This window comes from Malus domestica, chromosome 15 (genome assembly GCF_042453785.1).
Source record: "Malus domestica chromosome 15, GDT2T_hap1".
In the NCBI taxonomy this organism is placed as follows: domain Eukaryota; kingdom Viridiplantae; phylum Streptophyta; class Magnoliopsida; order Rosales; family Rosaceae; genus Malus; species Malus domestica.
In genome coordinates this window covers 10,982,905-11,003,804 of record NC_091675.1, presented here as the reverse complement: position 1 = coordinate 11,003,804, position 20,900 = coordinate 10,982,905, and the positions used below count along the sequence as shown (strand labels likewise).

Here is a 20,900-nt window from a genome sequence, read left to right as displayed (position 1 = left end):
TCCAACTATTATGACCCTAGGGTCAAGCCTCGTTCTTTCAAAATAGGAGACTGGGTCTTAAAGAAAAGATTACTCTGCGACAGAGTCCCGAGTGAAGGCACACTTAGTCCAAACTGGGATGGACCGTATGAAGTCATTGGCATCAGTCGCCCTGGCTCTTACACACTTAGAAGCTCCGATGGCAAGACCCTTGGCCATCCATGGAACGCTGATCACTTGAAGTACTACTACAAATAGACTCACGATGTACAAGTGTTGAGCTATAGCCGTTCGGCATCCTATGTAATGAAGGCCATTTGGCAATGAATTCAATAAAGAGGTAATTTAGCCAACTCAGCCCTCACTCTTTTACATTCATAGCAAGCGATGCCGGAACCCTTCTCAATCAGAAAGCAATCCGTCTTCCACAGTCACTACAAAACAAGCAAATGAAGACCGTGTCAAGCGCCAAAAAAAAAAAAAAAAAAAAAAAAAAAAAAAAAACAGCTTCATCCAAAAAGCTTCACCCGAAAAGCTTCACCTCCAAAGCTTCACCCACAAAGCTTCACCTAAAAAGCTTCACCCAAAAAGCTTCACCTCCAAAGCTTCACCCACAAAGCTTCACCCACAAAGCTTCACCTAAAAAGCTTCACCCACAAAGCTTCACCTAAAAAGCTTCACCCAACAAACTTCACCCGAAAAGCTTCACCTCCAAAGCTTCACCCACAAAGCTTCACCCAAAAAAAAAACTTCACCCGAAAAGCTTCACTTAAAAAAGCTTCACCTACAAAGCTTCACCATCAAAGCTTCACCTAGAAAGCTTCAACACCAAAGCTTCACCTACAAAGCTTCAACACAAAACCTTGCTCCAAATAAACAAATTTTGTTCACAAAACCCAAGATGCCCTTGAACTTGTACAAAAACACTTGGGTAAACATAAACATTTTTTGTTTTACACCCACAAGGGCCCAAAATTTTCCTTCTTATTTATTCACTTATATATGTTCCCAAACATATTATAATAGATCCAACAACAAGCCAAAGTCCCAAGTTTCATAATGGACAAAAGTACAAGCAATTCATCAATAATGAAGGTGCTACAAAAATTAGAATCTGCCCCAAAATAGAAATCCAACCCAAGAAACTTTTTCTCTCTCTCCCTCTTCCGCCTCCTTTCATCTATCAAATTTCTGCAACCTCTGCTCTTCTCCAATGGAGCTGAATTTTGGACACCCTATAGTTCTTGAGCATATGAACAACTTTCAAGAAGGAACCATTTCTGTTTGAGCGACGGAAATTAAAGTGTTGAAGCTCCAAACATGATAGTCGGCTTCTTGCAGATTTCGAAGCTGTTGTGATGTTTCGAAGATCTGGAAATATTTAACCGTTAGTTCATCCTGAATTTTTGATATGTTATGAAAGAGTCGATGAGTAACAACTTCAATGAAGAAAGCATACCGATCTGAACAAGAGAAAATGGAGTTTCGAAGCTCACAACAAATCTGACGGGTTGACAGAAAAATAATAACCAGTCATTCATCATACCTGGATTTCTGGAGTTATACTGCTCCGAGGGATCTCAAATTTGGATATGTTGTAGTTCACAAGCTGAGGAACAACTTCAATGAAGAAATCATGCTGATCTGAGCAAGAGAAAATAGAGTTTCAAAGCTCACAACAAATCTGACGGGTTGACAGACAAATGATAAACAGTCACTCATCATACCTGGATTTCTGGAGTTATACTGCTCCGAGGGACCTCAAATTTGGATATGTTTTAGTTCACAAGTTAAGGAACAACTTCGATGAAGAAAGTATGTTGATCTGAACAAGAGAAAATGGAGTTTCGAAGCTCACAACAAGTCTGACGGATTAACAGAACATTGATGAACAGTTACTCATCATACTTGAATTTCTGAAGTTGTACTACTCCGATGGATCTCAAATTTGGATATGTTGTAGTTCACAAGATAAGGAAAAACTTTCATGAAGACGACTTTGCAATCTGAGCTATAGAGAAAGGTGTTATCTTGCATCCACTCAGGCTGATTAGTGGAAACGAAAAGCAATTCCACCAAAGAAAAGATGAAAAAGAGAGAAAAGCCACTAATTGCACTTGATCTTGTCTAGTCAATAGCATGCAGCATCAAACACACAAAAGTTGGAAATATTTTTAGATAAAGCATATACGAATGTGTGACATCGAAACAAGAATTCGTTACTTTGACAAATTAGTAACACGCGAGACACCTCATTCGGCAACTCTCTTCGCCTGAAGACTTGAGGGACTCCCACCATATGCTACTGCACCTTGATACTCGGCAGTCTCACAACCACTCAGTGACTTGGATTTTTCAAGTCTCCAACCGAGAAGTTTTCCTCACTCGGGAAATTAAGGGAACACTACCTCAAACTACATGCTTCACTCACAAAGCTTCAACAATACAGGTTTCAACAAAAGCAAAAAATTCAAAGAACTTTATGAAGAAGGCTTTGGTGTATTTAACACAATATGTTGAAATGAAGCAAAGCTTATTTATTAATATTTTCGATAAGCCACAAATATGTACATATACATGAGTCAAAATAAACAAACAAAAGGGAGCCTTCACAAAGGTTGCTTAGGGGAAGTCTCAGCAGTCGGTAGAGCCCCAGAAAGAGAAAGCACCGGAGGGTGGTTATCCGGAGCCTCAGTACTTGACAAAACCCCAGAAGGAGGAGGCATTGGAGGTTCATCATTTGAAGCTTCATTACCAGGTACAGCCCCAGAGGACGAAGGCAATAAATGTCTTTGGAACAAACTCACAAACCGCTGATGATCAAGTAAAACCTTACCATCAGATTCCTTCATCTGGTCAAGCTTCCTCTTCATGTTTGTAGCATAGTCATGGGCGAGCCGGTGCAACTGCTTATTCTCATGCTTGAGCCCTCTAATCTCCTGTTTGAGACTCATCACTTCAGCAGCCAATGATTCAACTTGGCGGGTTCTAGCAAATAGGCGTTGGGCCATATTAGACACAGAACCTGCACACTGAACACTAAGAGCCAGAGAGTCCTTAACAGCCAACTCATCAGACCGTTTGGAAAGTAGTCTGTTATCTTTGGGAGTGAGAAGGTTCCTGGCCACCACTGCAGCGGTCATATCATTCTTCATCACAGAATCCCCAACGGTAAGAGGACCAGTAGGGGATATGAAGGATGGGCGCCATATGTTGTCTGGAGAAGGCGTGGCTGTCTCTTCTCCAAGGTTCAAGTCAAAACGACGGTCGGAGGGTCCAGACATTTTCAAATGTGTTGAAGAAGGAAGAGGTCAGACAAATCAAGATCTTAGAAGTGCAAGAAATGAGCTTCTACTGGTAGAGATTCAAGTGTGCTGTGGAACTTAATGCCAGCCTCTATAAAAATCTGCACTCGACGGAGCTTCAGAAATCGAAGAGGCGTTTGCTTTCTCAAAAGCTGGGCTGCTCAGAGACCACGAGGGCCGATCTCAGAAATCGAAGAGGCGTTTGCTTTCTCAAAAGCTGGGCTGCTCAGAGACCACGAGGGCCGATCTCAGAAATCGAAGAAGCACCTGCTTTTTCAGCCTCGTCAGCACCTGTCACATGCACAATCAGCTTTGCGGAAATTACGGGCAATCTGTCGAAGATTTCTGGTGAAGTAGAAAGCACGTGAATCTTACTGTTCAATCACCGCTCTCCATATGCACCATCAACTCCTCGGGTACCACATATAACTTTGTCAAAGATCTCTGACAAAGTTTAGGCACGAGAATTTCGAAGTTCCAGCTACCCTACTATTACCCATAAGGGCAAAGGAACAACACCACTGCTTGACAACTGGAAAGTCCCTATGTGTGTCGACCTCCGTGTTTTGCGGCAAGACAGGTTGGCAAGAACGTCCAACCTTTACTCACATTCGAGAAAAGACTCCCAACATAATTACTTTCTCAAAAACCGGAGTAGCACCGCTTTCCGAATCTCGAGAGTCAGATCCTCGACGGGATTGCTTCTTCGAAAGCCGAAGAGGCACAACTCTCAGAACTTCGAGAGCCAGATTTCCTTAGATAAAGCTTGTCTGTAATCTTCACACGTAATATCAGCTTTCCAGATACCACATACCACTTTTTCAAAGTGCTCTGACAAAATTAAAACACGTGAAGCTGGCAGCTCCCACTACATTGCTGTGACCAAGAAGGGTAAAGGAATAGCATTACTACTTGTTATTGGGAAATCCCTATATACATTGACCTCCCTCCTCAACGGACAGGCAAACCTGCAAAAATGCTCAACCCTTTCTCGCATTCGAAAAGGCACCCTCAACATAACCTCTCGAAATACTCAGCTTTATTTCCCCCCGATAATACCTCAGCAAATAAGCCACACCAAGAACAAGAGTATCTCATATCATCAGGGTCGAAAGCAAGAGTATCACATATCATGCTTTCTCCCTGTCTTTGTCTTTGTCCTTGTCCACACCTGCAGGACAAGGAGAAAGAGAGCAGTCAGTCGGAACCTGAAATCAAACCTCCAATTTGGAACTGACTGCCTGGAGCCTTTGCCTGGTTGCTTACTTAGCATTGCTCTCGAGTACTCATCCTCAACTGCTGTCAAGGTCACGAATTCCACCGGCAAATACCTCATGACAGTTGATCAGATATTGGCTCTTTACACTGAAGCTGCCAAGCGGGGATGAGTCACTATGAAGGAATGTTCTGAAGGACCATTTAAATGCAAAGGTTGCACACCACTTCTGCCATGCAAAAGATTGAAGCAGAAGGTTCAACGGTGGGCTGAAACAGATCACTACAGCACGACACCTTTCCAGACCACATTCATTATTCCGTCAACAGCAAAAGTATCCCATATCATCAAGGTCGAACGTACTCTAGATTTGATGGACTTGTTTTGACCCTCAAATTTTTGAGTCGGCCTTATACTCTGAAGGGCACCAGAAAACCCTCCAGCACAGTTCAAGAATAAGCCTGTGGAAAGTTACTTCTTCAAAAGCAAAAGTATCTCATATCATCTCTTATCCATTTGCTTCTCCTTATCCTGGCAGTTGAATGAGAGACAAGGAGAATGAGAACAATCAACCGGAAGCCGAAGTCAAACCTCTGATCCTGGGTTGCTTACTTGGAAGTTTGACTGCTTACCTTGTCTGTCACCTCTTTCGGCAGATATCCTAGCTCGGCGACTTGGGGACTCCTACTATAGGGTTTGTATCACACTTGACTAAGCCCGAAACTACAACTAAGCTTCAAGTGAAATTGATACATTACCTTGTGCGTCAACATCAGCTAAATACACCATTCCCGGATGGAGGAAAGGTACTTCCAGAGAAGGGCAGATGAAGATCAGACCACACTTCGGTACTTAGAAGTTTCGTGATTACTCAAGGGATCGGATCTTGCAAGTCCCCAACCGAGGAGTTTCCCTCACTCGGGAACTTAGGGGAGCACTGTTTGTACCATACTTGACCAATCCCGAAACTACCGAGCACCGGCCAACGCTATACTGTCAAGGACCCAGAAGAGTTCCCCTCCGACCAGGAGGCCAATCACTACTCGACACGTGTCAAGATTAGAAGCCAATCAGAGCGCAGCACGTGTCGACATCAAGAACCAATCACAACATAACACATGTTAATGTGACAAAGCTACAAGTTTTTCTATAAATAGGGGTCATTCCCCCACAATATTGCCTAATGCCATTTTGTGTGAAATCATTCACAAGAACTCACTAAATTGAGAGCTTGATCCTTTGTACTTGTGTAAGCCCTTCACTACTAATAAGAACTCCTCTACTCCGTGGACGTAGCCAATCTGGGTGAACCACGTACATCCTGTGTTTGCTTCTCTGTCTCTATTCATTTACGTACTTATCCTCACTAGTGACCGAAGCAACCAAGCGAAGGTCATAAAACCTGACACTTTCTGTTGTACCAAAGTCTTCGCTGATTTTGTGCATCAACAAGTATTACAAAAACGGAGTTGATTTTAACACAACACTTTATTTTTTACCATCAGAATAAATCAACAAAATGAAAGCAACGAATAAGATTAAACATTAGGGTTTGTAGGAAAATAAAAATGCTGTATACTTATTTCTCCTTTTGCACCAAATTCCGCAAGAACAAGGGCGGCAAACAACCCTGATGATCCGCTACCCACCACTGCAATTTTTGGTTCTGTAGCCGTGGGGTGCGTACGTGTATGTCCTTCCGGATCCATTTTTCGTGTTATGTCCACCACCACTAGAAACTGTACCTTGATGTACTTTTTATAAGTCATATATTATACTGATCGAATCTCCAGATTTTCTCGCTTCAGGCATGTGTTCTACCAGCCCGACTTTCGGCTCCAACTCGGAATGAAGTCCCCAAGTGCGAGGGTCGAGACTCAGAAGTTTGTCGACATCCATTTCCACAATGTATACGAATTTCGGTTCTTTCAGCACATTACTTGCTGGGCAACAAAATCAAAATCAGCATAACTCTTCCTTTACCATTTGAAACGAATTCACAGACGCGACGCGAATCGCCGTTTTTCCAAGACTCTAACTTTCTACCATAAACCAAAACTCAAAACAAAATAACATACCTTCCTTGCATCAAAAGATTTCAGAACCACCGTGAAGGCCTCCGTCGGCAGCATCGAAGGAACCTGAAACGAAAAACAAGTGACGTACAAGAAAAATGTGAAAACTTGAACAAAAATGCTTGACACAGAACACTACTGCTGCCGGATGAAATTACCGGGAAATTCGAGCACTTTGGCAATCTGTTCGAGCAAGCCATCGGAGACGCCGAGAAAGTCCTTTCCGGGGTCCTTGTCGACGGAGACGCCGAGCTTGGACAGCCTCCATATGCCCTCGTACTTGTTCTTGACGTCCCCTGCACTTCTTTGTGCTTCAATTTCAGCAAAGCTTGGAGGTGGAGGGAAGGAGGGACATGGCTTTTCCGCTGAGGTGTGGAGACCGGAGAGTCTCGCCCTTTCCACTGAGTGGGTTTTGGTTTGGGATAAGGAAGCAAATTTCCAGAGAAACGGCACGCCGTTTTGGGTCGAAAATCCTTCATTTTTGAGGCCCAATGGGAGTACAAGGGCCAAGCTCAATACAACTCAACGACGCCAACCGAAAATGAGAATTACGTAGCTTTGGGACAAATTTCATGCCCGTCTTTCACATCACACGCTTTGGGTTTGATTTTTAGCGTTGATAAATATATGATAGTGGTCAGGAGAGGCTGGAATGACTCTGTGAGTTCTCCCTGCCCCCATAATGATACATCGCCATGACCAAGCCACCAACTAGTCTATTTTTTTCCAAAACAATAAAATTAAAAAAATTCTTGTGTGCACAGTTGATAGGAGACACTTTGCCCACACGTCAACCACACTAACAGAGTTTCTGATGGAGGACCGAGCGATAACGTGGCGAACGACATTAATCGATTCATAACGTAATGGACCAAAGTTACGACTCCAATATCACAAGAACTATTTGCGATTTTAACCCTTTTATATTTATCCAAGTTTTCCATCATATAAAGTAGGACCAACAATGTCTAATCATTTTTTTAGCACCACTATCTTTTGTTTATTTCATACAAAGACTACTAATGTTGTCAATTTCATGAATGAATTATTTCATCTACAGACTTTAACACAACTGTTTGCTAAAAATAACAATTATTGTCCTAAAAATCCGAGCACGAGAAGGAAACAATCTCAGATTTAGACTACCGCCGGAGCAATGTTTCCGACTTCACCAATTGCCTGCATCTGCATCACGAGACTGATAGAAGTCGTCTGGTCGTACAATGTTGACCTCTTCAAACTCATTGTCATCTGGAGGCCATCAAGTCCAAAGCAAACATAAGATAAAGAACAATACACAATCTGGTCTTAAAAAACATGACTAAATCAAAATGGTCCTCAAACAGTGTCTGAAATATTTCACAATCCAATTCACGACGGGAATGCATATTCTGCCCTATTTTGTGCCTTTTTCCTCGGGGTTTCAAGATTTCATGCCAATGTAATTCAATAAGCTTTCCATCTCTTCTACATCGCCTACATCGGCTACCATTTAATAGGGATGCAGTGTATTTTCATCCATGAATGTGGCTCGACAAACAGGCGTTCAGTTTGCAACCCATATCAACCACTAACAACCCCGATAACAAAGTAGACATGCCAAATATAAGCTTGGAGTTAACTTAAGGTGAGGATTGAAAGAACAAAAGGATGAGAGACTTGCCTTTTCTGAAGGCCAATGCAACAACGGCATCATTTTCAACCTGAAAGGACATAAAAACATCAATGAAGACATCAATGCATTTGGAGCTCAATGGATAAGTATTTAGAATGTCAATGTGATGAAATTTAATCGTAGTATTGAATCTCTTAAGTTCAAGTAGGAGGGAGGAAACTGCAACTTATGTTTCATACCTTCTGATCTGCCAACGTCTTTGAATCCTCCAATACTTCCCCGGTACTGACTAAGATCAAGCGCTGATTATTGACCGGTTGATCAGTAAGATCATGCAATTTCTGCTTAATATCTAAACTTGTCTCAGTTGGTTCACACTGGATAAAGTAAGTTGTCTTACTACGCTTAACACGGATATACATGGCCTAGAAAACATACACATATACAAATCAGACATACATTTATTTCCTTTCTGTTAATGATAAAAGAGACATTGAAACCACTAATCTTTTCTTAGTCTTGTATTCCGTACAAATTTCTTAAATATGCAACGGCTAAAACGAAAAACATATCAAGTCGAAGAACAAGACCTACAGTGACCTAAAATACAGGCCACACAATTTCAATCCCTTTTTTTTCAAGTACTAGACGCACTCTGATCAAACAAATCACAATAAATAGGTTGAATCTCCATGCACAAATATGACCAAAACGCAACTTAGCATCAAATCCATATCTCAAACTCAAAGGCTTCAGATATGGACACCTACATTTTTGGTAGTCTTCTTCTGAATTATGTTCTAAAACCTCATATTTTGCTCTCAATTTGGTCTTTTATGAAAGGAAAGCTTCAATATGCCCCCAAAGCAGTTACAAGAAGTTCACTTGTGCAACCAGCACCCGATAACATGGCTTTACACATGAGATTACTTAAGGGAGGACAGTGCATCTAAGTTGCCTACATTTGCTTCCTATAACCGGAGGTGTCACTCTTCCAAGTTCCAACCTTGTATTAATCAATATGAATAACCATTTGAGTTTCGATTAGATGATCAAAAAACAAACCCCTGAGTTTCTTTAAGCACAATTTCCTTACAATATAATGATTCTGTTTGCAGGATTTATTCATTCCTTCGTTATCTTAATGTACTCATCGACATGTGCCAACAATTACAATGTAACAAAACGAAAGAGTTAGGGAGGATCATGAATGCACCCACCATTCTTCAACTCTGAACCGAATACGCGCAGGAATTAGTATTTCTCACTTTAATAGTCTGCCAAAAAAATTCTGTTAGAAATATATGACACTTCAATGTTATGCATCACGAAAATTCTACTATGCTCAGGTGCATAAACTACAAAATCCATGTGCATCAACCACAAATCAAACAATTCAACAACAAAGTTAGCTAGTTTATTTCATAATTCTTCAATGGCATTTAACCCTACTAGTTTTTCAGTAAATCAGAAAACGGGCAACCTTTAATTTCACCCAACAGTCTACAGAATTACCAAAGTTTTCTTCTTTATTTATAAAAAAAATCATCTGGACTTCTGCTGTTACTTTGACAACAAAATTTGATCTATGAATTGTTCGCAGTTCAGATATAAGCAACCTGGGAGCGGTGAGTTGATATGCCGGCCAAAATCTGCGCGCGGAAATCAACCTGAGCCTCTTTCTTCCGCCGTCCCTGCGCGCGAATCAGGTTTCTGCAACTCAGACTTACCCCTCCGCCGGTCAGGGCGATTTCTCCGGTTGAGCGGCTGAGTATTGGGGGAGTGATAGGGGCAGGTGCTAGCTCACGCGCTGGAGAAAACAAAATATTTCTTTGACCGACACCAATGATTTTCAGCGAATTCGACCAAAAATGTACAAAGGATATTCTGCGATACGCCCCCCACTGGCGATTTGGCCCCTTAAAAGTTTATTTTAATCAATTGCCCCCTTAATTTTTATATAATTTTAATTTATCTCTTTTCTTCGTAATTTTATAAAACAACGATATATTTTAAATTAAATAAATTAGTGTTAAATTAGTTACGAACTTGTTATTTACCATATTCAAACTCAAAACTTTCTTATACAAGTGACGAAAAATAATGTCACTTAATATTACAACCTGGTGGTATTTCTCTTCCCTTGTAAGTGAAAGGTCTAAGATTCGATTCTCGCCAAATGCGAGTTTAAACCACATTATGATCCATTGTGAGGCTAAACCCACCCCCTCCCTTTTAGTGTAGATAATATCGTATGTTAAAAACAAAAAAATGACGAAAAATACTACTAGAAGAAATAACTCTTGATTTTTTTTAAGGGATAAGCTGTTGTCTTCGCCATGACAGTTCATCATTCTAGGGGTTAGGAAGACTCATAAAGGCATTTCAACCTCTTTTGGCTACCACAGTAAGATTCACCAGTTTCAGAATCGAACTCAAAACATGCCTATGAAATACAGGTATGAAATTCATTTTCAACTACTAGGCCACTCATTAATGTTTGAACCTTGAAAAGTTAATTTTAATCTATTTTCCCTTTTAATTTTTATAAATTTTTAACTCACTTGTCATCATGTTTTAACTACATTTTATTCTACATTTTGTTCAAATTTATCAAAGAAAAAATGGGTAAATTACACTTTCATATCTCAGGTTTTGAGTCTATTTCAATTCCTTACAACATCTTTAAAACATTTCATTTTCATACCTTAAGTACTATTTTATTTCAAAATAATACATCCATTACATTTTTCATCCATTAATCCGTTAAATACTGACGTGACTACCACATATATGCCATGTGTCTGCCAAATGTCTGCCACGTTGCAAAAAAAAACAAAATCTTTTTTTTTAAACCTGAATTTTTTCAAAAACAAAAAAATGAAACCCACATCTACAACAAGACGAAAAAGAAAAGGGAGGAAGGGAGCTGGGTCGCCGGACGGTGAGTGGGGGAAGGGGGTTCTTCTTCTTCTTCTTTTTCTTCTTCCTCCTGCATATGTGGGTCGTTGGGGGAGGGACAATTTTTTTTTCTCCTTCTTCTTGCATATGTGGGTCGCTTTTTTTTGGGGGGGGGCAATTTTTTTTTTCTCCTTCTTCTTCTTCTGCTTCCAGATGTGGGTTTCTTTTTTTTCTTTTTTTTTTGTTGAGAAAATTCAGGTATAAAAAAAATTATTTTATTTGCCACGTGACAGACATTTGGTAGCAGCATATATGTGGCAGCTACGTCAGCATTTAACGGATTAATGGATGAAAAATGTAACGGAGGTATTATTTTGAAATAAAATAGTACTTAAGGTATGAAAATGAAATGTTTTAAAGATGTTGTAAGAAATTGAAATAGACCTCAAACCTAAGGTATGAAAGTGTAATTTACCCAAACAAAATTAACAAATAAACTTACAAATGGATCCAACATGCCGGAACGGAAACCAGTCAACCACGACCAAGGATCTGCTGTCCCCAATTTCGTGTCTCCTTTATGTCTCTTTATTATTTTTTTGACCTGTCTCCCCACTTGACTCTAAAATTAACGCCGCTAACAATTTATATATAACTATATTAAAAAAAAAAAACTAAAGAACTGTAGAAATTGCCATTCAAGCCCAAATCCCCTACGGGGCCTCCGCTTATGACATCCTACTGGGCCTCTTCTCCTCCATCAGGCCGTTCACGCCCAAATCGCAGTTTAATCAGCTCTTCGTATTAATAGGTAAATGGCAGCAAATTGATTTTTAATCCTTCTATGGCTGCAAATTGATGTTTAATCCTTCTATGGCAGCAAATCATTGTTTAATGAGGAGTCCTAATTAGTTCACGCCCAAGTGTAATCCTATATGACAGCAAATTGACCTCCAATCGCAACCGCGATTTGAAGCGGTTTGAGAAGAATCCCGGACAAGATTAAGACATTGAAGGTGGTCGTGCAAGGGAACGAAAAGGTTCTGGAAATCAGGGGCTTTGACGACGGTGAGGACGAGGAGGTAGACTTTATTTGACTGTTCGTTTTTAGGTGTGGTTGCCGGTGTTTATTTGACTGTTCATGTTTATTTTTTTGTAATTCTGTGGTTTTTTTTTTAATTAGTTATATGTAATAATTACCGGTGTTAATTTCAGAATTACGTAAAGACACATGTTAAAAAACTAATAAAGAGACACAAAGTAGACATGAAATTGGGTACAGCAGATCCTCGGCCGTCAACCACACTTGCTGCGTGCGACATTGACTCCAACAACCTTTGTAGCCCGTCCCTCCCTGCAAAGGTGGCGGCTTTACAAGCGCCTTGTTATCTCCGCTGCTCGTTAGGGCGTTTCCTTTCCGCATCTTCCCGTAGACTTCACCGCACCTGATCTCGCCTCCTCCTCGCCACCGCCGACATGGGCAACACATCCTCGATGCTCACGCAGTACGACATCGAAGAAGTCCAGGAGCACTGTAACAACACATGTAAACAATTTTTCATTTTTTTTAATGTCTCTGAGCTGTTTGATTCGATTCGATTCGATTTGTGCGTTTCGTTTTTCAAGTTTCGCAGCAGGAGATAGTTTCTCTGTACCAGCGGTTCTGCCAGCTCGATCGCAGCGGCGGAGGTTTCATCTCCTCCGATGAGTTCTTGTCCGTTCCCGAATTCGCCGTCAATCCTCTCTGTCAGGTAGTATCTCTTTCTCTCTCTCAAAGATTGAGGCTTTATTTTAATTTTTCACATTTTTTTAATACAAATTTATTCAAATTCATATTTCAGAGGTTGCTGAAGATATTGGATGGATTGAACTTTAAGGAATTCGTATTATTCTTATCAGCATTCAGTTCTCGTGCAAGCTTGCAGCAGAAAATCGAGTGTAATAATTTCGTCATTTGTAGTTTCAATATTAGAAGGATATGTTGGCTACTATGAGCTTGCTTGATTTGTTGGTCTTGTTTCTGAGTTGCAGTTTGGGGTGTGTATCTGTTTTACAGTTATTTTTAAGGTATATGATTCAGACGGCAATGGGAAAGTCGCACTCAGCGACATGTTGGATGTTTTGCGGGATTTGACGGGGCAGTTCATATCTGAGCAACAGAGGGAGGTTGGTTCTCTTACAATCCATGTTAAAGTTAGAATCTTTGAAGGGAAAATTACTAACTTTTCGTAATTCATGTTAACCTCGAGTTCTCAGTAATTACACAGGTGCTTAAGCACATTTCGCAAAATTGTGTTATCCAATTATGAACCATTCTTTGTAAACTCTGGAGTATTTTGCGTTAGACTTGGGAGCGAGGCAGGGCACTCTAATTATGCAACGAGTCCGTATGTTGAAAAAAAATTATCTCTGTGAAGTATATATTGCCCAAGCTTTTCTCATCGTGAATAGGTTTATGCGGACTATGTTCAGTTACCTGGTATACAGGTATTCAGTTTATTCACCATCTGTTAAAGCTACTGATCAAAATATAATCTGGTTTTTCATCTAGGATTCGGGTTTTCCAAATGACTATGCATTGGTTTTCTTACTAAAAAAGAGGACTTTTGATTGAAAACTCAACTTCAGCTTCTCTTTTATACAAGATTAATGGAATTACCTGTTCTGGGACTGGAGTTACCAAGTCTGTTAAGTTTCCTTTTTGTGTGTTTGATATTTTGCGTATCGGTTTTATTTTTCTACAGCAAGTATTGACGCATGTCATTGAGGAATCCGGCTACACAAAGGATTCATTGTTAAGCATATCGGACTTTGTGAAGGTACCACAACATAATGAGTTCTCTGTTGTAGTTGATGGACGTTATTTTATATATATATATATGTATGTATGTATGTATGTATATAACTGGTCTGGCCATTCCCTTGTATGATTTTTATCACTTTGCTTTGCTTGTTTCATCTTAGTGATTGTGTTATGAATTTTGGATCTTCGTTTTGGTATAACTTTGTTTGGCATTGCCCTTCCTAATCATGCCCATATAGGTCAATGAGATTTGCTCTGATTAGTATAATTTTGTTTGCCTTTTGGAAACCATATCTTACAGTGTTCATGTGTCCGTGGATTGAATGAAGGAAAGAGAACGTCAATTTTTCATTTCATCTACCTGCATGGATTTCAACTTTCAAGGATATAGCATTGACTTTTTACTTTCTATTCGGCCTAGAAGTAATAGCTTCATTTTCCTTATGGGAATGGAGGCCCTCTGAAATTTTTCCAAAGTTCTTAAGTTATCTTCGTCGAAGTCACACTATTGTTGGGTCCAGCATATATGTGATACAGGTTAGCGCTGTGATAAAACGGCTTGAAGGTTTAACATCTCAAGAAGTTGAGATGTTTTGTTTCCCTTCTGGTTTGCCTTTCTTTGAACATGCTGTACTCTTCTTGAAATACCGAAGAGTGTAAGACAACTTAATTGTCTATTTGTTCTTGGTTCTTCTCTAATCAGATTAGTTAATACTTTCGCAAACATTACTTGAATAATCATACATGCATTGAATTTCAGTTTAACTTATCAAATTTGTCGAAACCACTATATGTATGCCGAAAATAAGAAAGTGATGTCAAACTTTTCTTCCTCATTGTGTACAGACTCTTGGCAACTCTGATTTGAAGATGGAGGTCGAGGTTCCGGTGGATTGAAATGAGATTGACAAATCTCGGAGCTAGGTTTCTCGGGGTCAAAAGCAGAGGCACAACAAGCTCTCTTATCTATTGCATGGCTTTGAGCCTTCGAACAACGAGAATTATGGAGTAGATCAGATGGAAACGATTTGTCGCCAGTTCTGCTTGTTATAACGTAATTTATAGACAGCTTCGGTTCATATACGAGTGTTATCAGCTTCGCTCATTGGAGTATTTGGTTCTTGCGAGCGTCCAAGAATACCAGGGCTAACGATCATGTCAGTGTGTTATCTTTCTCCAGATGCATCTTGCACGGCACCGGTTTTGAATCCACCATTCATTATTACTAGCTAACCGTGCTCATACTCTTCGCCTACTTTAGTTCACATGTCCCTTCTACTTTAGTTCACATGTCCCTTCAGATCTTCTTGTTCCTGAATGATCTCTGTTTGTGCATTCTGTTCTTTCTTTTAGGCTGGGCTTTTTAGCTAAATAGTCCTTGAAATTAGTATAAAGATCGATAAAAGCGGTTTCTGAGCTTGTCTATCATATATCATTTTTGTATTTCTCTGAAAAATTCGTCAATTATTCATGTAGCACTGCTTAGGTCCTATAAATCCAACCATATAGTAACATGTGGATTAATCATATATTTTTTTATCATTTCTTAATTATAAAAAAAATAGTTTAAGTGGATTAACCACATGTCACATCATTTTTGGTCTGGGTTCACTCCCCAGATAAAGATCATGATTTTTTTTAAGTTCTCATTTTTGGTTTTATATATTAAGAAAAGGAAAAAAATATGCCGTTAATTCACAAGTCACTATAGGAGTAGGATTATCTTCTCTCATATTTCCATTCTCTTTCCTTCCCATGCAACGTCATATCATCACATTAATAGAATAATTGACTAATGTTTTACGAAGATTACTTTTACGATTTTCATTGTTAAGACAAAGCTAAAGAGTTATGTCAATTTCAAACACAATTTTAACTAAAAAGTCTTATACGTTATAAACCGGATCTCTTCCATCAAGGTCACCGAATCAAATAATCTGGATCTTTAAAATTTCATTAACGGTCTACCTGTTTTGATCCCTTAAAAGTTATAATAATTTTTTACCGCTAAATGAAATTTTAAAGATTTGGATCACTTAATCTGGTGATCTTATTGGAAAAGATCAGGAAAGAATCTCTTCTCTTAAACTAAGACATGCATTTGCAAACAGTACTAATCTGTGAAATAGTCAGAGTACTTTGTCTGGACTGGGGGCCGGCCGGACTGGACTGAATCGGAGCGGGCCACCCGCCCCACCATACCCCCACCTTATTTATTGCCATCATTTTTCTTCTTATTTTGTCGTCCATTCATGAAGATGTCATGCACGCTTTTGTTTCCTTGTTCATTACTTTTTTTCTATTTAAAAATAAATAAAATGATAGTGTTACTCAAGCATCCGTTTCTACTTCTACACACCTTGTTAATTTTTAATTATTAATTTTTTTTTCAATTCATTTGATATGACAATAAAATTTTGAAAAATGTACATGAGTAAAAATAGATGTATGATTGGCACTGCCCTTTTAAAATTATGAACACATCCTGTCCTCGATGAGAACATGATGCAAGCATGAATCATGGATGTGTCATGTGGATAACCCACAAATTCAAAATCACAAGCAAATAATGGGCCACATGGAAGCTTTTTCTTATATCATTTAATTTCCCTTTTAATTATTTTGGACTAAATTTGTGCAAGCCATTTATGCATTGTCTGCCCACACGCAAAAAATAAAGAAACTTACATGCACTTTGCGAAAATTTAGGCACAATGCTATGTTAGAAAGTTATTGTATTATTATTTCAGATGTCAGTATGATCAAATGCATGTAAGTCATTTCTCTAAATAAAAAAAAAATCGGAAATTTTGTATGGTTGACCACATGCACAGAGATAAGGAATTACCCGGTAAAAAAAAAAAAATAGAATTAACTTGGATACCGACACCTTAGTGTCCCAATCCCCATCTCGAATCTCCATATAAATATCATGTGGTCGGCTGCTTCTCAAAATATAAATATTTCAGGTGGTCGGTGCATACTGGGTTATATCTAGGACCCTGCTGCCGTCTTGTACAATTTGTAACCGTTGAACCAGCTACTAACGACTTTTTGAAATATCAAACGGACCCTTTAAAAACGGTAGCGGGAGAAAAGGAAGAGAAGGGGTCCCACATCGCAATGATTAACAAAAATTAATTTGGATTAAGATTTTAGATTATTAGTCTATTGAGATTTGAGACAGCGATCGAAAGTTCTGGGAAGCTCGAATCGCCGGGAGAGAAGGTAAAACGACATCGTTTCTGGTTTGATCTGTTTGGTTGATCGGAAAGAAGAGAGATTTTGTGTTTGCCGATGTTGTCGTATGATTTACCTCCGTGGAAACAAAGGCAAGGACAGTTATGTTTAACCTTATTCAATGCTTTCTGTTTCAGAATATGTCCGAATGAATGCTTCTGCTTCTGCTTCTGCTGCTGTTTTATAAGGAAGGCAAATAACAAAGATTCAATTTTTGGTAGGTTTTTTTTTTTTTTTTTTTTACGTTAGCCTTTTTTTGTACTTGCATTAAATCCCATTTGCGTGCATGCTGTTAATCTGGACAAGAATGAAGAACCTAATTGAACCTGGGAAGCTCCAACCATTAAGCATTTGGGGCGTTTCGTTGATGTTCCGCGTTTTCTCATTGATTGCAGATTAAAAGAAGGTGGACTTGTTTTATGCTTGTTCCTTAACAGAAAAGCGCGGATAGAGAATTTCTCCGTTTCCGGCTTCTGTCTTAATTCGTTGTTCTGCAGAAACAAGTTGCATGTAATTTGTTTTTTTTAATATGTTTTCCCATTCTTCGTGTTTGTGTTCTTTCCTTTTCGATGTTGTAGAAGAAGTAATTTTGACACGGTTGGTTCTTTACGCAGTGACTTTCTCAACTGGGTTTGGCTCCGAGGATCAAGTTTTCGCCCCTTGCGCAGCAATCAGGTAATGTGACTTTGCTTCTCGGTTCCTTTGTATGTGTTGTTTCTGTGGTTTTCAATTTCTTGTTAGAATACGAGTATGATTGAGAGTGCTAGAAACCGGCTATAGTGTTTTAAATCTTGATACTTAGCACTCATAGTTGGATTGGAATTGTGTCTCTGTTTCCTACGCTGATTTTAATACGGAATCATAAGGATTGTTTCAATATAAATAGTCTCACAAAATGTATGCTCAATATTGGCTTCTTCTTTTACAGCTGGTACGGGTTAGTTTGTTGTTGTGTTCATCGAATTGCGATTTTATTACTTGTATAATTTTGTGGTTCGTGAGCTAAATTTCTTCACTTATGTTTTTGAATAGTTTAGTTTTACATTTCTTAGGAACCTCAAATGGAGTTTAAATTTGTTACTGTCTATGTGAATTTGAAGTAAATACTGATGATTTTGAATAGCTTTGTTTCTTTCTGGAAGTCAGATTTTTGCCATAGAACTGAGATGGCGGAGGGTAGTGTGCCTTGTGGGATGCCTGAAACTGATATTGCAACGCTAACCGAAGCGCTTAGAGCACAGCAGCAACTGCTGCAAAAGCTTTACTATGATCTGGATCAGGAAAGAGAAGCATCATCTACTGCAGCTGATGAAGCTCTATCCATGATATTGCGTTTGCAAGGAGAAAAGTCCGCTATGAAGATGGAAGCGAGTCAATACAAGAGATTGGCGGAGGAAAAGATTTGTCATTCCGAGGAAGCTCTTGCCATTTTCGAAGATCTCATTTATCAGAAAGAAATGGAAATTGCTTCGCTTGAGTTCCAACTTCAGGCTTATAGGCACAAGCTTTTAAGCATGGGCTGCAGCACGGAGTTAGGCGCTGGTGAAAACGTATATCCGGAGAATCTGTTGTTTCAAAGGAATGATTTTGGAAGTGGGGAAGCAGGTGTTAATGGGACGATTAGAAGAATCAACTCTCGATGCGATTTTGGCAGTGGGGAAACAAGTGTTAGCGGGGCTATTAGAAGAATCAACTCTCTACCTCCAATTGAGCTCAAGGAATTGCTCAAACAGAAAAGCACTATGGAAAGAGAAAGAGATAAAGAAAGAGAACGAGATAGAGACAGACCAATGATCCCCAAACCCGAACCTGCTACAAAAATACAGGAGAAGAAGGTGGAGCAGGAAGTCAATGTCCAGAGCCTAGATGTAGAGAAGAAATTTCCAAATGATGCAGGCGGGAACATGAATACAATATGGGAGCAGATTAAGAAGTTAGATGCGCGAGTGAAAGAGATATCCGATTATAAAGATTATGGTAGGGGAAAATCTGTACTCTTGAAGGGTCCTCCATCTAGGACTTGTTCATTGCCTCCAATTCCGAAGATATGCATAAGCCCAAAAAATGAACTCGACAGTGAAGAAATTATTGCTAGTTTGGATCAACTTAAGCAGAGTGAGAATCTACAGGGAAGGGAGCTGACTGTTAGCCCTTCGTGCTCCTCAAGCGTCTATGATGTCTTCGAAGTCCCACAAAGTTATGAAAACAGTAAAGCTGGTGAAGGAGAGAAGAAAGAACCTAGTGCATTGACTGTGAAACTTGACAAGAGGCTTGGTAAGCCGGATTTGGTCATGGGTGAGACGACAGAAGCATATGTTAGAGATGAAACGGATAGGGTAAAGAAAATGTTGCATACCAAGAAGCAGGAGAACAAAATACCTAAACCAAGAGATGTGATAAGTAGTGCTGACTCGAATGTGAGGGAGAAAGCGGTGAGTGGTGGGGTTACGGAATCTCAGCAAGCGAAATTTCAACAGTTGTGGAGGAGAATAGAGCGGCTCGAGGGAGAAAGGAATAATATAAGGCAAGAAATTAGTCATGCGGGAGAAGAGGAGTTGAAGCTGTTCCAGGAGATACACGAGCATCTTAATTTAATACAGTCCGAAATGCGTAGTTGGAAGCCTAAGAAACCCCGTCCCCAGGATGATGAGCCCTTGCACAAAGTTATGGAGGTATGATTTTCTTGCGTTTTCCTTTAAGCGTGAATCTTGTTCGCCTTGAATGCAGAGGTTGAGGACTTATTTCCACTTCTCCTTTTATTGAATAGGCAATGCTGCACTTTTGGCTTTGATCAAGATCCAGCGATGCTGATGAACTTCATGCATCATCGGTTTTGAACGTGCTATGCAAAAAAGATTCTGTAAAGAGTATCCTGACTTTTTCTTCTCCAGTGGTTGGTGTGAACAGATTGATTTGATTTTGGCAGCTCCTAATACATATAACATACACAATGTAAATTTTTGAATCTGTATATTAATCTTACCAATAAAAACATGTCTTCTTAGGATTGTACGATGGATGCATTCGTGTACATTTTGTGATTTTGAAATTGAGAGGCCGGTTGTAAGTGATATACATACGGAAGGAGTGCTTGTTGAATAATTGGCCAAGTGCCAAATGGACAAATGTCCAAATGAACTTTCGGCTAAAAAATATTATAAAGAAAAAGGTGGACAACCTTTCCTTGTTTTAGGGAAGAAAAATGGGAAAAGTTTTCTTTCTTTTTACCACCCGTGACTTATGGTTCTTAATAAGTGTTTTGGTTGCTTTTGTGTGTGGGGTGCATCCGAAAAGAGTGAAGGGAAAGAAGCAGAGAGCTCATTTTCGGTTTGGAGAAGAAAACAGAGAGAAGAAAGAGCTCCTTTTGCAGAGAGCAAGGGAGAGTTGCAGAGAGCCTAAAACAGAAGAAGAAGTTGTTGCTTCATTTGATTAGTAATCATCAACCAAAGTAATTGTTGTTGTAATAGCTTTGACCTATATGTATAGAGAAGAAATTATTCATTATATTTTCTTCTCTATTTGTTTCTTTGGTGTGTGAGAACTATTGGGTGTATTGGGTTATTTGGGTTGTGAGATTGCCAACACTTTGTAAACTCCCATTTTGTTGATAGTGGATTATTGGGTGAGCTCCTACTGCTCCGAGGACGTACTCCAGTTACACTGACTGTGGAGGAACCTCGTTAAAATCTTGGTGTTATTTTCTATATTGTTCTTGCATTTTCATTTGATAAATTTCCTGTGGGTTAGATTGAGTTGGTTCCATAAG

General features: G+C 39.4%; 4 protein-coding genes and 1 long non-coding RNA gene across 8 annotated transcripts; 2 read left to right on the top strand and 3 right to left on the bottom strand.

Moving 5' to 3' along the window:
• Nucleotides 1-1,031: 1,031 nt before the first annotated feature.
• On the bottom strand, nt 1,032-1,930 carry LOC139192227 (uncharacterized). Its single transcript, XR_011576219.1, has 3 exons — nt 1,707-1,930; nt 1,526-1,623; nt 1,032-1,350 (listed from the first exon to the last, which is right to left on the bottom strand). It is a non-coding gene; the product is annotated as an uncharacterized lncRNA (long non-coding RNA).
• A 415-nt stretch (nt 1,931-2,345) lies between these two features.
• LOC103400315 (uncharacterized) lies at nt 2,346-7,241 on the bottom strand. 2 transcript variants are annotated; one of them, XM_070813878.1, is made up of 3 exons: nt 6,734-6,975; nt 6,579-6,641; nt 2,346-6,443 (listed from the first exon to the last, which is right to left on the bottom strand). In XM_070813878.1, the coding sequence occupies exon 3, from the start codon at nt 3,261-3,263 to the stop codon at nt 2,589-2,591; it is 675 nt and encodes a 224-aa protein (XP_070669979.1). In that variant the 5' UTR covers nt 3,264-6,443; nt 6,579-6,641; nt 6,734-6,975; the 3' UTR covers nt 2,346-2,588. The 2 variants fall into 2 exon arrangements, with proteins under 2 accessions (XP_070669979.1, XP_008337187.3); XM_008338965.4 differs by having other exon boundaries at nt 5,970-6,443; nt 6,734-7,241.
• Nucleotides 7,242-7,478: 237 nt separating this feature from the next.
• Nucleotides 7,479-10,106, bottom strand: LOC103431373 (uncharacterized). Its single transcript, XM_008369522.4, has 5 exons — nt 9,810-10,106; nt 9,411-9,467; nt 8,430-8,615; nt 8,239-8,278; nt 7,479-7,826 (listed from the first exon to the last, which is right to left on the bottom strand). Exons 2-5 carry the CDS (start codon nt 9,411-9,413, stop codon nt 7,744-7,746), a joined length of 312 nt encoding a protein of 103 aa, XP_008367744.2. The 5' UTR covers nt 9,414-9,467; nt 9,810-10,106; the 3' UTR covers nt 7,479-7,743.
• Nucleotides 10,107-11,759: 1,653 nt separating this feature from the next.
• Nucleotides 11,760-15,337, top strand: LOC103415542 (uncharacterized). 2 transcript variants are annotated; one of them, XM_070814139.1, is made up of 8 exons: nt 11,760-11,902; nt 11,972-12,159; nt 12,307-12,637; nt 12,718-12,842; nt 12,933-13,029; nt 13,148-13,257; nt 13,836-13,910; nt 14,741-15,337. In XM_070814139.1, exons 3-8 carry the CDS (start codon nt 12,568-12,570, stop codon nt 14,789-14,791), a joined length of 528 nt encoding a protein of 175 aa, XP_070670240.1. In that variant the 5' UTR covers nt 11,760-11,902; nt 11,972-12,159; nt 12,307-12,567; the 3' UTR covers nt 14,792-15,337. The 2 variants fall into 2 exon arrangements, with proteins under 2 accessions (XP_070670240.1, XP_070670239.1); XM_070814138.1 differs by having other exon boundaries at nt 11,972-12,173.
• Nucleotides 15,338-16,981: 1,644 nt separating this feature from the next.
• LOC103424781 (uncharacterized) lies at nt 16,982-20,337 on the top strand. Of its 2 annotated transcripts, none has more exons than XM_029095197.2 (6): nt 16,982-17,122; nt 17,272-17,351; nt 17,530-17,644; nt 17,749-17,809; nt 18,281-19,806; nt 19,902-20,337. In XM_029095197.2, the coding sequence occupies exons 5-6, from the start codon at nt 18,301-18,303 to the stop codon at nt 19,923-19,925; spliced, it is 1,530 nt and encodes a 509-aa protein (XP_028951030.2). In that variant the 5' UTR covers nt 16,982-17,122; nt 17,272-17,351; nt 17,530-17,644; nt 17,749-17,809; nt 18,281-18,300; the 3' UTR covers nt 19,926-20,337. The 2 variants fall into 2 exon arrangements, with proteins under 2 accessions (XP_028951030.2, XP_028951031.2); XM_029095198.2 differs by having other exon boundaries at nt 18,277-19,806.
• The last annotated feature ends 563 nt before the right edge of the window (nt 20,338-20,900 follow it).

Excerpts from the sequence above, each read along its gene's own strand:
- LOC103400315 (XM_070813878.1), bottom strand. The coding sequence starts at position 3,263 with ATGTCTGGACCCTCCGACCGTCGTTTTGACTTGAACCTTGGAGAAGAG.
- LOC103431373 (XM_008369522.4), bottom strand. Across the intron at positions 8,279-8,429 it reads AGACGTTGGCAGATCAGAAG|GTTGAAAATGATGCCGTTGT; the intron begins GTATGAAACATA and ends ATGTCCTTTCAG. Across the intron at positions 7,827-8,238 it reads TGCATTGGCCTTCAGAAAAG|ATGACAATGAGTTTGAAGAG; the intron begins GCAAGTCTCTCA and ends GATGGCCTCCAG.
- LOC103415542 (XM_070814139.1), top strand. The coding sequence starts at position 12,568 with ATGGGCAACACATCCTCGATGCTCACGCAGTACGACATCGAAGAAGTC. Across the intron at positions 13,258-13,835 it reads TATCTGAGCAACAGAGGGAG|CAAGTATTGACGCATGTCAT; the intron begins GTTGGTTCTCTT and ends ATTTTTCTACAG. Across the intron at positions 13,911-14,740 it reads GCATATCGGACTTTGTGAAG|ACTCTTGGCAACTCTGATTT; the intron begins GTACCACAACAT and ends CATTGTGTACAG.
- LOC103424781 (XM_029095197.2), top strand. The coding sequence starts at position 18,301 with ATGGCGGAGGGTAGTGTGCCTTGTGGGATGCCTGAAACTGATATTGCA. Across the intron at positions 19,807-19,901 it reads CCTTGCACAAAGTTATGGAG|GCAATGCTGCACTTTTGGCT; the intron begins GTATGATTTTCT and ends TTTATTGAATAG.